This window comes from Strongylocentrotus purpuratus, unplaced genomic scaffold (assembly GCF_000002235.5).
Source record: "Strongylocentrotus purpuratus isolate Spur 01 unplaced genomic scaffold, Spur_5.0 spur5_scaffold_10, whole genome shotgun sequence".
NCBI classification, from domain to species: domain Eukaryota; kingdom Metazoa; phylum Echinodermata; class Echinoidea; order Camarodonta; family Strongylocentrotidae; genus Strongylocentrotus; species Strongylocentrotus purpuratus.
This window is the reverse complement of record NW_022145595.1, coordinates 11,041,355-11,056,315: the sequence shown is the minus strand read 5'-3', so window position 1 is coordinate 11,056,315 and position 14,961 is coordinate 11,041,355. Positions and strand designations below refer to the sequence as shown.

At 38.8% G+C, this 14,961-nt stretch overlaps 1 protein-coding gene across 7 annotated transcripts in view; it reads right to left on the bottom strand.

The window, feature by feature from the left end:
- LOC100891634 (phosphoinositide 3-kinase adapter protein 1) overlaps window positions 1-11,682 on the bottom strand; it is an 83,447-nt gene extending 71,765 nt beyond the window's left edge. For 2 of the 7 annotated variants that reach the window (XM_030979477.1, XM_030979478.1), the window contains exons 1-2: window positions 11,151-11,676; window positions 7,870-7,918 (exon numbers count right to left, since the gene is read on the bottom strand). In XM_030979477.1, coding sequence (XP_030835337.1) covers window positions 7,870-7,888 — 19 coding nt within the window. In that variant the 5' untranslated portion in view covers window positions 7,889-7,918; window positions 11,151-11,676. Of the gene's footprint in view, window positions 1-7,869; window positions 7,919-11,150 lie in introns of all 7 variants that reach the window. The other 5 variants (XM_030979472.1, XM_030979473.1, XM_030979475.1 and 2 more) reach the window with 5 other exon arrangements.
- Window positions 11,683-14,961: the final 3,279 nt, after the last annotated feature.

The window sequence follows — 14,961 nt, the reverse complement described above, 5'->3', positions numbered from 1 at the left end:
ATTTGGCCTAATTCAAAGGCGCATTCAAATGAATCCATCTAACAGACATACTAGTCAAGATTCTGTCCGTTTTTAATAATCAAAAAAATAATCTTCAATCATCATTTTTCCCCCTCCCTAACATGCATCCCAGACAGAATGAAATGTCTCCAAATTGTGATCCCCATAAAATACACCCATCGAATAATGAATGAAGGATATATATACACTGTATCTCTGTTTCAGTGTTGAGGGTGTGTTATTTGCTCAGCGGTTTGGACATATATGGAAACAGCCCAGGCATTGGACTACAGAGCAAATGGAAGAGGACCTCGCAAGATACGTCATGTTGTTGCCAATTTGTCTTAATTCACTGATGACAACTTTAAAAATTAATAACTTTCTAATTTTTAATTTGATTTTGCTCAAACCTTCACTGAATAGTTTCTCCTATTTTCTGCTTCTATTAAAACAAACTTAAAATCAGGGTGGACTTCCCCTTTAATGATTCGTGTCATCTCATTGGCTAGCTACATGCCCTTGGATATTTATTTATTTCATTTCAGTGCAAGAAAGTTGAATAACAACAAAATGGACGTGGGCCGAAAAAAGGAAGGAAAGGACAAGAAACTAGGAATTATTTTAATTGGCCTAACGGTTTATTTCCTTCATTAAAACCCACTCATTTATAATGCAAATAATGTTCAAAAGCAGTATCACTTAACAACAGCAATATTGATTATTCTATTTCTTTCAATATGGCAGTATTCACTTATCTTCAAAACATTAATATAATCCAGCATTCTTGTGAGAGATTGAAAAGAAAATGCCTATATTAGGCTGGAAGCCAAACTACTACTTGACAGACACGCTTAATGTTTGATGGCTTCTGACAGCCAGTGGAAGTTTATAACACTAGGGTGACTCACACATCAGTCATAGGTTTCTTCGCTTCTAGTCATAGGTTTCTTCGCTTCTACTCATAAGACTTCCCTTTGCACCGTGACAAGAACTTGCTTGTTTTTGAAATAGGCAAAGTTTCAATCCTTAAAGGTAAAGACCAGTTCTGGTCATGCGATTGCATTGTGAAGAAAACGTTGTGGAATCGATCAGACAGGTTGATCATGTAGCATAAGTATTGGTGTGTACTGCAAGGTTCCAGAATCATCAAAATGATAAGAAATTTGACCCAGTTTTGGTAAAGTTACAGGCACTATACACAGAAAGATGAATATGGGACTACACGAACATGTGGCATAAAAATCTGTCCCAATTTTTATGCTGTTACATGCCATCTTTATAATATTAAGGCATTTGAAGAGCCATGCTTTTCAGGGAACATTTGTTATCTGGTGTTCTTCCACAGTTGCGTGATAACAATGATAAAGCTCACAAATTATTTTTCTACTCTTCCCAGAACTCAACCTTCTCTTTAAAGGGAAATCCAACCCAAATAGACAACTACCCTAAAACAAAAGCAAAAAACTCAGAGGAAAGTTTCAATTAAATCTGACTAAGGCTGCGTTTAAGCTCAATTTTGAAGGCAGAATGAGCGATATGAAACGCTCATCGTAATCGCAGTTCCACGGTGTACTGTTTATGCTTACTTCTCTGGCTCCTCCAGGCAATTCTTGCTGTGTGGCCCTAATTGGTCTTGCAGCTGGATTCGCAAACAGGTCTGCACTGTGCATGCTACGTAGACCCACTAGAGGTCAGTGCGTCGACCCCATTTAAATGCGTTTACAAATTGTAAACGCATCTTTTTGTGAGTTTACGATCGGCGATCATGATCGCCGTTTTTCGGTGATTCTACAAAAGTGAGAAAGGACGCAACCGTGTTTTAAACTAAACGCGTAACAGACGCCTGTTTCTGGCCAGAAAAAGTTGAGCATAAACACGCCCTAAATTTACCAAAGTTATGAATTTTTGAAAGTTTTAATCACTATACCTATGGGCACTTAAAATTGGCTGAAACGGTATTGCCGGACTACTTTCCCATCTGTTCCAACATATACATGTACATGTACATGTAGAATGACTAAAATGTGAATTTTTCAAAAATTCATGGCTCAGGAGGGTCTATTCTTTTTAGAGGACATATAATAAAATGCTATCTACCGGTATAATATATTTTGAGTAGTGCCCCTAAGGAGAAGGAACTTTCGAGAAAAACAGAAGTTGAAACTTTGATTCGACAAGGTTATCAAAATTCAATGCTTGGAAATGTTCGAAGTAATGATTATTATACATTACAAAATGCTTAAATACAGCCCCGGCATAGCACCTGAAGAGCTCTCCGAACGCTGCTGAGATGTGTGAGATCACAGTATGGACATAATTTGCACAAGCAGACGATGTCCCATGACATCTCACACATTTTCAGTGCCTGTGTTTTCATCTTCTCTTGAGTTCTTTCTCTTACTTCACTTCCGTCAGGCTAAATGTATAATCCATTGCCTCACTCTAAACCCCGCGCAAGGTTTTATTTTGATGACAAATGCAGCGATACAAAAATAAAGGAATCTGTCGCTTGTAAACAAAATAAGACGCCATTGTATATTCAGCTGCACACACCGCGGTATGTTCGGCATTTCAAGAGGGAACAAATGCCGTCCTTAATATCATTCTGGGGGCTTTTCAATTTGAAAGTCTGGTTTCTTTGATTGTTAATTAACCCCTATTGGCCTATCCTGTGTATTTACAAGCAAACGATTTCAGTCATCAGAATCGGGTCATATCCCCTTTTGAATGGTTTGACATGCCATTACATTTATATACACTAAACCCATTATAATTTGACAAATAATAGCTTTGCAATTATGTTCATTCTTTATGGGATGTCGTCTGCTCGGGCAGTATTGGTCCATATAGTGACGTCATTAAAACATCGTTATTTTTCTGGCGAATCTCTCGTATATCCCAGCTGCTATGGAGGTGATTGTATTTTTATTTTTTATAAATCACCCAATATGTAGTTGACATAAAACTTGTATGATGGCCATCTGTTAGCTTACCAGTTTCTAGTGATACATGTACGTGTACATTAGTTGACATATTTGTGACTTTCTTTGAATTTCACCTTTAATACTACATGTATTTGTCCGATTCATTTCAAACTTTTGCCATTCTGTGTCTGTTATTTTTCTGCTTTCATACAAATCTACTTATTACAAGGATTGGATTGCCCTTTAAGTCTATGATCGCAAGTTATGTACATGTACATGTATGTGTGCAAGTGTTTATTAGGCAATGATAAATCCTTAGATAGTCTATACAACAGGCCTTGGCTTGAGAGAGTTTGTAAAATGAAGATTTCCAAAATTCAGATTAACATTTGCACTGCGAAAAGTATAACATATCTTTCTTTTGCATTTGGTATCGTTTGCAGACCTCAATTTCCCAATTTCCCAACAATATATTAAGTAAATGTAGATCGATAGTTCAATAAATGTTGGTATTCCACTATTCCAACAGAATCGTTAACTACACCTCAGTTTAAGTCAGTTATGATTTTATAACTTCATGTATAAGAGAAAAAGATGTACCAGTAATAATAATAATTTTTCATCTCTTCCTCCTTCCTTTTTGGGGGCCTGCCTCAATGCTTTGTTATTTGATAATTATCTGAAATTAAATAATGAACAATCTGAGGGAATCTTGACAATGGGTTTAGCAAATAGCAAAAATTATTAATATCATGCAATTTCACCTTGTTTTTATCCCTCTATGGTAAAAATTAAATTCGAGTTATCCAAATTTGGGTTGAAATTGACCCAATAGAATTTCTATCAAGAGAAAAATATCAAATATCAAATGTACACTGAACCCCCCCCCCCCCCCTTGTCATTTGCGAAAAATCCTGACGAGAAACTAGTAACTACGCTTCAACTTTTCTTGGCCTAAAAATCAGGGGAATTCCTTTAAACAAAGCAAAAGTAATACCCTCCTCTAGCTGTGTGGATATGGAAGTGATCACACAAATGTGTCATTTAATTTCACCAAATGACAAGCGATTTTGGAACGTCTCCAGAGTTAGAGGCATTAAAAATACAAGGAGGTGCTTCTTCACTAGTCTTTGCAGAAGATGGTGAGAAGTCTCAAATTTTTACGCCTGGTGAAGGACGGTTTTTAAGTTGCTCATTTGGATTCATCATAGAGATCCTATAAATGGGATAGCTCTAGCTACACAACAAGTATGGTCCATGTCCGTACTGAGCATCTTCAGCAGCTAATTTGTCCATGATTTTGCCAAAGAGCTGGCTATTTCTGAAGCCGTAGTTTTCTTGGGATAATACATGTCTGTAGCTCAAGCGAAGATCCCATTTTCTTGTGCGCAATGTAGCCCTCTGGCATGTAGTTGTGGTCAGGTTAATTTCTCTGAATCAGAACCAAACAGGCAACATATTTCAAACACTTCAGAGACATCCCTGGTCCAATGACGACAGGCCTTTGATGTCCTGATGAGAACCCATCACACACACTGGCTACGTATTGCTGCACCAGGGGAAAATATATATGGGGGCTCAGGGCAAATTCGCCCCCAAAATGCCAAAAAGAGCCTCCCCCCCAAAAAAAAATTTGCATAGAGTTCAATGCAAAACAAATTAAAAAGTGTTATTTTCATGCAAGCGAGCATGAAAAGTAGCCCCTCCCCCCCCCCCCCCCCCAATTTTTGGAATATTATTTTCCCTGTGCTGCACTAACCGGCATAGATGGATTTGGGGGTCTCAATTAAGACTATACATGAGAGGCAGACACTCACTTCCTCTAATGCTGTTGCTAGAGGAACCCTAGAACTAGGACCTGATCAAAACTAGCCTACATGTAGTCAATGTACCCATGGTCATGTACTGCTGCTACACTACATCAAAACTGCGTTCGGACTACATCGTATAGCAATACAAGAATTGTATCTTTAGCTATACGACAAGTAATTAAAATATTTTTAGAGTCTGAAGTACTCTGAACATTGTGTAAAGAAACGTTGCATAACGCAACGTCTTTTCAAACCTAAACTCGATAAAGAATCAGCATTCGGTTCTAGTCTGAAAATCGCGTCATACAAAAATATTGTACAACTGGGTAGGTCTAAGAAAGACCGAGCACTTATGATCGGCCGGCTGTCATATTAACTCACCTTGTCATAGCTATAGGCTACTCGATGTCTGCACGATTCTGATAAAAGCAAAACATGCAACCAACACAAAGTGTACATCTTTATTATAGCGACACATACATGTATTCATTTTTTTTAAAAAACAACTATTAAGAAATGTCTAATTTCAACATTTTTAATTCCACAGGCCTCAAAATGCTTTCTTTTTTTCCTATAGGAACTCAGTGTTATTTTGCTCTGGTTCATAACTTTACGAACCAGAGCAAAATAACAGTGAGATCCTATAGGAAATCTTTTTATTCAGATGGCCATATGATGACATAAATGGTACCCTGGGGTACCAAAAAAAAATTGGCCATTTTGTTGAATTATTATTTTTTTTTTAAGGCTGTACCCTGGGTTACCCTGGTCGGGACCGGACGCCGGAGCTAGCTAGCACTATAGTGTGCGATAGCCACCGTAGTGCGCTTGTGATCGTGAGCGAGCGCTATAGCGCGAGCAGTGCATGCATGCACACCATGCATAGTATACACCATAGAGATACCACGGAACTATGTACACGCACTCCATACATTGTACTACAGTGGACGCGAGATGGCGCTACACAACGCGGTACCCCGGGGTAACGCGTGGTGCATCATATCTCAGCCAATACTTAACATATTTAATTGGTTTTCGACATTTGGACATTATTTTTTATGATCTTTCGGAAAATGAAGAAAAAATTGAGAAATTCTAAAAATAGCTTTTTATGATGTTACAGCTTCGGTACTCTATTGAATTCATCTATAGAGCTCTAAATTCTTATTTTTTTCATCATTTCAGGATGTTTGTATTAAACTCAGATTTGGGAATAAACCCAAATTGGATGGCAATCAACCTGAAAGTTCAAGGGCCTTACTTTATTTATTTACTTTTAAAATTGCATTGGAGGAAAAGATGATGCCAAAAAATTCACTTGTAATTATAACATGGCACTTCCCCTATCCTCCAAGTACATTTGGAGGTATATTTTACACAAATGTAGGTGAAAGGGGAAATTTCCACTGCCTACTCTACCAACAATGTTCTAGACAATGTTTCACATTTTGATTTTAACATATTTAAAGGTAGAGACCAGTAATGGTCATACGATTGCATTGTGAAAGAAACGTTGTGGAATCGATCAGAAAAGGTTGATCATCTAGCATATAAGTATTGGGGTGAACTGCAAGGTTCTGGAATCATCAAAATGATAAGAAATTTGGCCCGGTCTTCGTAAAGTTACAAGCACTGTACACAGAAAGATGTATATGGGACTACGCACACGTGCGCGACATGTGCATTTATCTCTCACAGACCATGTAGCTAAACTAATTTACCAAATATATCAATTAGTAGGTGGTTTCCCGGCAAAATTTTTATCATCATGTATTAGTAAAAACATATTCTTTCACATAATTGATAATAAGAGCTTCCATTTCATTTTTTGAAATTGGGGCATTTCCAATACTGGTCTTTCCCTTTAACATGAATATAATTATCTGAGCGTAAAGAGGTAATCATGCAGAGGGGAGACAGGCTTAAAGGTAAAGATCAGTTTTGGAAACGCCCCCCTCTCAAAAAATGAAATGAAAGCTCTTATTACCAATCATGTGAAAGAATATGTTTTGACTAATACGTGATGATATAAATTTGCCGGGAAACCGCCTACTAATTGATATATTTGGTAAATTATTTTATCTATCTGGACTGTATAGATATAGGGTAGTCCCATGTATACATCTTTCTGTGTACAGTGCTAGTAACTTTACCAAGACTGGGCCAAATTTCTTATCATTTTGATGATTCCAGAACCTTGCAGTACACACCAATACTTATTATATGCTAGATGATCAACCTTTTCTGATCGATTCCACAACGTTTCTTTCACAATGCAATCGCATGACCAGAACTTAAAATATTGTGATACCCCAGGATTGGCACGTTTACAGCACTGTTTTCTTTTTGCTCAGGTGGTGAACAGGCTTTAGTTTGTCAAAGGGCGCGTTTATCAGGGCTTGCCACTAGATATGTACATATCGTACCCCACTATCAAACCCCACTATCGAACCCCACTATACAGTGTATGATCGTGATTTGCGGGATGTCGCGTTTATCGTCCCTTCACGATTCAAAGTAAAGGCCTTGTGTCTGCCCAGCTGTTTTGACCCGGGAAGCAGACGGTTTCTCGGAGGTCAACTTCACATACATGCTTGTACACAACACCTGGGTGGTCCTATTTGTATGTGAGGTTCAAAACAGCTTTGCGTTTATCGATCTCTCAGAAACGTGATTCTGGCTGTATGTCACATTCAAAACACACCTTTTTGCGTCTTTAGATATGCCCATATCTAAAGACGTTTGAAAAAGGTTTGAGAAACCTAATTCTAGCCAAAAATCTGGTCGATAAACGCAACCTTTGACACATGTAAGGTTGAGGTACTGTAGGGTTATAAGTGGGCTTTAGGTTACAAATCAAATCCAAGTACATGTACATTGATGATACTCCCCAAATCATGGATTTAATTCTCCTTTTGTAATACCAGTAGGCCTACTTGTATACTTGATGAATTTAAACTGAAAATTGTATTTATACTTCTTTTATGTGCATCGAATATTGATGATAATGCAAACTTGTGGATTTATTTCGATAAATTTAACTTTGTTTTGTAGAAGGCCAGTACCAATCTAGGCCCACCAAATTTCCACTTTTCTAAGTAACAGGATTCCGTCAGTAAACTTCTTAGCCTTACCTGCGCCTGGTACAGCCATCTTGAGGTTCTGTTGTCTCTATGGCTACAGCTGAAAAATCAAACAGAGAAATGGTAAAAGGTTAGGATAACTAGTCAATTAGTTATGAACATTATACCATTATCAGTGGCATAGTGCGCGTACAGTCACTAAGGGGAAGGGGGAAGGGGGAAGGGGGAGGGGGAGGGGGAAGGGAATGGGGGAGGGGGAGGGGAAGGGGAAGGGAGAGGGGTAGGGAGAGGGGAAAGGGGTAGGGAGAGGGGAAAGGGGAAGGGGAGGGGAAGGGGAAAGGGGAAGGGGGAAGGGGAGGGGAAGGGGGAAGGGGAGGGGAAGGGGGAAGGGGAGGGGAAGGGGGAAAATTGTTATTAGGTTGAATGGTATTTCACTGGTACATGTAGATGAAAGGTGCCCATTCAAGCGTAGCGAGCGTAATCTCAATGGTATCCGAATGGTATTTAAATGGTGTTTGTGAATGGTATCTGTATGGTTTTTTCAGTGGTACTTCCGAATGGTATACCATTGGTATACCATTGGTATACCATTGAACATTTTTTTGTAAGGGAGGGGGAAGGGGGAAGAGGAGGGGGAAGGGGGAAGAGGAGGGGAGGGGAAGGGGGGAGAGGGAGGGATGTTGTTATTAGGATGCACCTGTCGTATGAAAATGATAACAAGTATTAAAGAGAACAAGACAATCTGGTAGGAGGAGAGTATGGAGGGGGGTTGAGGGGGAGGGATTCGGTTGCATCATTTTCTTTTCACTTTGGGTTACCCACTCCTGCCTTTGCAATATGATAATCTGCCAGCCCATTTATCAAATTGCTTTGTCTTGTTTTATTCAGTTTCACAACATGATCGATATAAACATTCATAGTCAAATCAAGTTATCATGCTCTTGTGGTTTAGCTCCATGACACTGTGGCTAGCCAACAATACATGTACATCAATGTCATATTTGTAACAAAACGTTTCCTTTGGCAGATTTATCCGCTGTAATTTATATGTATACATTACATATACAGGGCTGTCTAATCCAAGCTCAGTAGTTAATGCCACATAATGTTGTTTTATATGATCATCAGTTTGGTTACAGCTCCTTTTAGAAAGGGTCTGAATAAACCTGTTTTGTGTACTAATAATATATTTCATATTACGAATTATTCTCCTCCTAAAAACATCCTTGGTTATTTTTTAGTTTTATCAGCGATTCACCGAGTTATGAATAATAGCATCTCTATTGTCTATGGATAGAATCCATTTTTCATAAACTAGTTATCACTATGTTGGCAAGCCAATGGCAAGCTATTTAAATATAGAAAAGAGAAATGAAAAACTTTTTTCCTCAAAAAGAATGCACAAAATGAGTAAACAGGTCTATTCTGAAATTTGTCAATCAAAATGTTCTTAAATTTTGAATTAATCCAATAAATTTGAGGAAAAAAGTACAAGCTGGGTTCATTATTCCTAAAATACAAAGAGAGGGAAATAGAGAGAGAGAGGGGGGGGGGGGTGGGTCATGTGAAAAAAAACCATTCCTACATGTACGTACATGTATACACCCCTTCTCTTATTTATGATTAATTCATATTTGTTGAGACTTGAGTAAGACTGTTGCTGCAGCCCTAATATTCATAAATGAATGATACACACCAATAAAAAATAAAAAAACGTAACGTTACTTCATAAATGAATGATACACACAAATAAAAATAAAACAACATTATTCATAATTGAATGAATCTGGCCTAAAACTAAAACAAAAACCAAGCGCGTAGCCAGGATTTCATTTTAGGGGGGCGGAAGTGAGTACGCAAAGCATGCGAATCACTTAAAGAGCGCGCATAGCACGCTCCCTAGGGGGGTGGGTGCAGGGAGGGGGAGTCTCCCCCCTCCCGCGCGAAGCGCAGAAGCATTGAAAGAAGACGATTCGTTGTACCTTTCTCGACTCATAATCCTTGTCTGAATTCAGTCCACCCTTCCTGCGCATAGCACGAAAGCCTTGACGTATTATTAGACAAAGAAGACGATTCGTTGTATCTTTCCTGACCCTTAATCCTTATCTGCATGTAATCAGTCCGCCCCTCCTGCGCATAGCACGGAAGCCTTGACGTATTATTTGACAAAGAAGACGACTCGTTGTACCTTTCTCGACCCTTAATCCTTATCTGTATTCAGTCCCCCCCCCCCCCCCCCCGCGTAAAGCGTGGAAGTTTTGACATTTCATCAATTTATTAGAGAAAGAAAACGATTTGATGTACCGTTCTCGACTCTTAATCCTTATCTGAATTCAGTTTCCTCCCCTCCCGCGCAAAGCGCGGAAACTTTGGAGTTTCATTAAATTATTAGAGAAAGAAGACGACTCGAAGTACCATTCTCGACTCTTAATCTTTGTCTGAATTCAGCCCCCCCACCCCCTCCTCCTGCGCGAAGCGCGGAAGCTTTGACGTATTATTAGACAAAGAAGATGATTCGTTGTACATTTCCCGACCCTCAATCCTTATCTGTATTCAGTCCCCCTCTTTCGAAGCGCGGAAGCTTTGACGTTTCATTAAATTATTAGAGAAAGAAGACGATTCGTTGTTCCGTTCTCGACTCTTAATCCTTAATTTGAACTCAATTTCCCCCTTTCTTCCTACGCCCTCTTCCTTTTTTCCTTCTCTTTTTCTCTCTTTCTTTTTTTGGCCGGCATTTTTTTTGGGGGGCGACTGCCTCCACCGCCCCCCCCCCCCTGGCTACGCGCCTGCAACCCTTCCCCCTCCCCGGCCCATGATGCCAGTGATCCCTCAATGCATTGAACCATATGCTACCCCATTATATCAATAGACCCCAAATTATTGGCAGGGGTGGGGGTTATAAGGGGGGGCGGTTATAAGGGGACGATAGGTCTCTTTAATTATTAAAGAAGTATATTTCTTTGACTGATGGTTTTTAACATGTCATTTCTTATTCAAAGCTTCAAACACTATTAAATTAACTAAATTCCAACTTATACACATTTGACCAACTGCATACTCAACAATCAAAACAATTCAAGTTATGCTGCCACTTGTCTTGGCCTTCAATTAACATTCTTGGCATCGGTCAGCAACTTTGAATTGAATGAAGTGAATCATGAATCATTGTAGAATAAAATTCACTTCAACCAGATGTTGGCATTTCAATCAAAATTACATTTTCAGCTCTAACACTAACAGTTCTTATTAAGTCTCAAAGTTAACATCATGCTAAACAACAACTAAACAAAAAACACGGTAAAAATTGTCAAAATGATGCAAACCGAACTCACTTGAACGTGTGTTTGTTGTGCACGACACACAGTAGTTTACCGGATACTAAACTTTATGAAGAAGTCTGAGCAGGGTCCATGATATTCCGGTGTTTTAATTTCTGCAACTTTACGATTAAAATTCCATTATGGGAGCTATCCTCCATTTTCTTGCACAGATCTACAATCGAAAGCAACAGTTCGTCACATTATATCATTTTATCCAGTTTGAAAACACGCAAAATGGCGATGAAATCCTTCGCATTTCCGAGAGAGATAACTAGTTTTTAACTTCCTAAAACTCGGCGGAACTCCGGCTGCATTTATTGTACACACATGCACAGTATACGGGTTGCGTACAATACAGGAGTGCACGAATCGTGTTTTGAGTCACAGCTCAAATTTTGACTACTTGCTTCCTGGTTCAGTTCGGGGTCAAATATTGGGGTCAAATCGGCACGGAAAAACATAATTTATGCAAAGATTTGAGTCATTGTTAACCTTTTTAAAGACCACCGCCTTCCAACAAGTGTCCCTAAGAAACTTGTAATGATACACTCAGAAGTAAGAAGGAGTTGGTTTAGAGTCAACAGGTCTCTCATTAATTTATAAAGATGGTATGCAACTAGCTTTTGTAGCTGTAGTATACCAGTAGCGCCATTCAATCGGCGGTCTAAAACGGGATTTCCCCTAAATGCGCTGAAGCTTTGTAAATAAAGAAAAGCACCAATCTCGTACACACCATAGATGAATATGCCCTATTGCTTTGTGGTATTGGTTGAATTCTGAAAAGCAATTTATGAAACCATGTTACCAATAAATTCAGTGGACAATTCTGATTGATCTTTGACCACTGTTTGGTTTCGGTGAGCGGCGATTTCTTGTCATGAACCACATGCAGCGGGGTGAAGGGGGGGGGGGGGGGGCATTCAAGAAAGCTTAGTGACCAAGCTATAAATTATTTGTAAAGGTAGCCCTACTCCCCCCTCCTCGAATATGATTTTTGTTTTTTTTATTTGTACTGTAAGTGTAAAACTCTGCATTAAATATGAACTTTGTATCGAAAATAATACCGCTAGTGAACTTTGCAGTTTGGAAATATATATCTGTGAGCACATTGATTAGACATAAAACCTTCTGATTTTTGGTTTGTTGTTTAACGTGGTAAGGCAGCATCAAATCAATCCTCATTTAGGGGGACGACCGGAGCTTGAACATTTCCATGGATCACCTGAGGATTGAGTAGAGGGTGAAAACTTGGTCAAATATATGAAGCACATAATCGACCTGGAAAAAATGACTAAAATAAAATCAAGCATTTTATAGGCCTACATACCAAACTGTCAAGTCTATGAGTTTTGTTTTGTTCAAGTTCTCTACAAAGTTCCTTATTAGGCTACCGTTGTCGGTTGTCTAGCCCATTTTCTAGTGGTAATCCTGTATCCCTGTATTATCAAGATAAAATATTGTTTCTTCCAGTACTCTTAAGTGATCAATGTATATTTTGATGAATTAAATCCAATGCAGAATATCTTATTAGAATGTTTTGATACCGGAAATTGCAACTATAAAGATAAACAGTGTCAGTGCAAGATGATGATTGTCAATAGATGGCGCTCATGTGTTTTTCAATGTAGAGTCCTTTTACACATTTATAAACAGAAGACTTTACTCCATGCACTGTCGAATCGATTATCCTGTACAGTTTCTCTATCTGTCCGATTTCTGTTTTAATTTGTTGATCAATTACAAGTGTGATATGTCCGTAATCAGAGGTGGCCCTCCCGGGGGGGGCACAGTGCCCCCCACTTTTTCAGATACTCCAAAAGTGCCCCTTTTTAGATAGGAAAAGTGCCCCTTTTATTTTGTAAGAAGTGCCCCTTTTACATAGGAAAGGTGCCCCTTTTACTTTGACAAGTGCCCCTATTACTTAGTAAAAGTGCCCCTTCCCCCTTTTCACCTCTGACGAGTGCCCTTTTTATTTTTGACACGTGCCCTTTTTCCTTCGACATGTTCCCATTTTCCTTTGCAATAAGTGTCCATTTTCCATTCTCATCAATCTTGAAATTATCTTGAATAAGTGCCCTTTTTAATCTCTAGTAAGTGCCTCTTTTCAGGTACGAGAAGTGCCCCTTTTCACTTTTAATAAGTGCCCCCTTCACCTCTGATTATTGCCTTATTCAAAACTGAGAGGTGCTCCTTTTACTTTGACAACTTCCCCTTTTTTCCTTTGTAAGAAGTGCCCCTTCTCCTTTTAATAACTACCCCTTTTTTAAACTCGGATGAGCGCACCTTTCATTTTAACATGTGCCCCTCTTATTTTCGAATAAGTGCCCCTTTTCCTTATGATAAGTGCCCCCATTAAAAAGAGAGAACTCCTTCCCCTTCTCACAACTACCCCTTTCCCTTTCTAATAAGTGTCCCTTTTCCTTATGATAAGTGCCCCCATTAAAAAGAAAGAGCTCCTTCCCCTTCTCATAACTGCCCCTTTTAAAAATCTGAACAGTGCCCCCTTTTCATTCACCAAATGCACATTTTCCTTTATTATAAGTGCCCCTTTTACATTTTCATAAGTGTCCCTTTTCATATCTGGTCAGTGCCCCTTTCAACTCTGATAATTCCCCTTTTAATAATGATACGTGCCCCTTTTCCTTTCTAATAAGGGACCTATCCCCTTTTCACCTCTTATAAATGCCCCTATCAAAATCTGATGGGTGTCCCTTTTCCGTCAACAAATGCCTATTTCCCATTTTCGTAAACGCCTCTTTTTCATCATTGGTGAGTGCCTCTTTTCAGGTGAAAAAAATGCCTCATTTTCACCCTTATAATTATCCTTTGTACTTTGACACGTGCTCCTTTTCTTTTCTAATAAGTGTCTTATCCCTTTCGATAATTGTCCCCTTTTCATGTAATCATTAAACGTGCCCCTTATTTAAAGCGACTAAGAGCAATTTCCCCCAAAGTTCGCTCGCTGCGCTCGCTCGCATTTAAAGATGATATAATTATGTTACTTATCAAAGGTCTTTTCAGTCTTCCGTTATGAGAATGTGCTTATAATCCCATCACGATTGGCTTTTTTCCTCTCTATAAGATGTAATTTTTCACACTGCGACCTCACAGATCTTTAAAATTTTTCTCGCTCGCTTCGCTCGCTCGTAAATGCATATTCAGACATCACATCCAACTGTAAAGTATGATGCTTAAACGATATCTTGTATGATGTATGAAGAGAAACAAATATTGAAATCATCCCTGATAATGTAATCACAATGTAGGGGTATATACCAATGTCTAAAAAATTGTATATTTTCGCTTTGAGATTTCCCACTGTAGGTGCCCTTTTTTTTTCCAGAAAGTGCCCTTTTTTGTTGGTGCCCCCCCCCCCCCCCATTTTGGAAGTCGCTCGGCCGCCCCTGTCCGTAATTTACATTTAATTGAACTAAAAGCACAATTTTCTGAATGAAAAATGAAACGATGAAAAGAAGTTTGTATATCTAAGCAGAATAGTTTTTTCCGTTGTGGGGGAGGGGGAGGGGAGGGTCTCATATTAGCTCTCCGTTTTATATAATCAATATATTACAGCAGGATTACTGTGAAATATGATTTCATTATCAAGATAATTATGAAAGTTGAAAAGAAAAGATATAGGATGAAGATTATGATAATACAGAATGACCACATCACTGCAAACTATTAAAGGGATAGTTGAGTTCTGCTGCAGAGGGCGCTACACAAAATAATTTTTTTGTGAGATAATGAAAACTGAGTGTCAAATTTGAAAGAACATAACATTTAAATGACAAAATCATCTTTGTTTGATCAAAATCGGGTC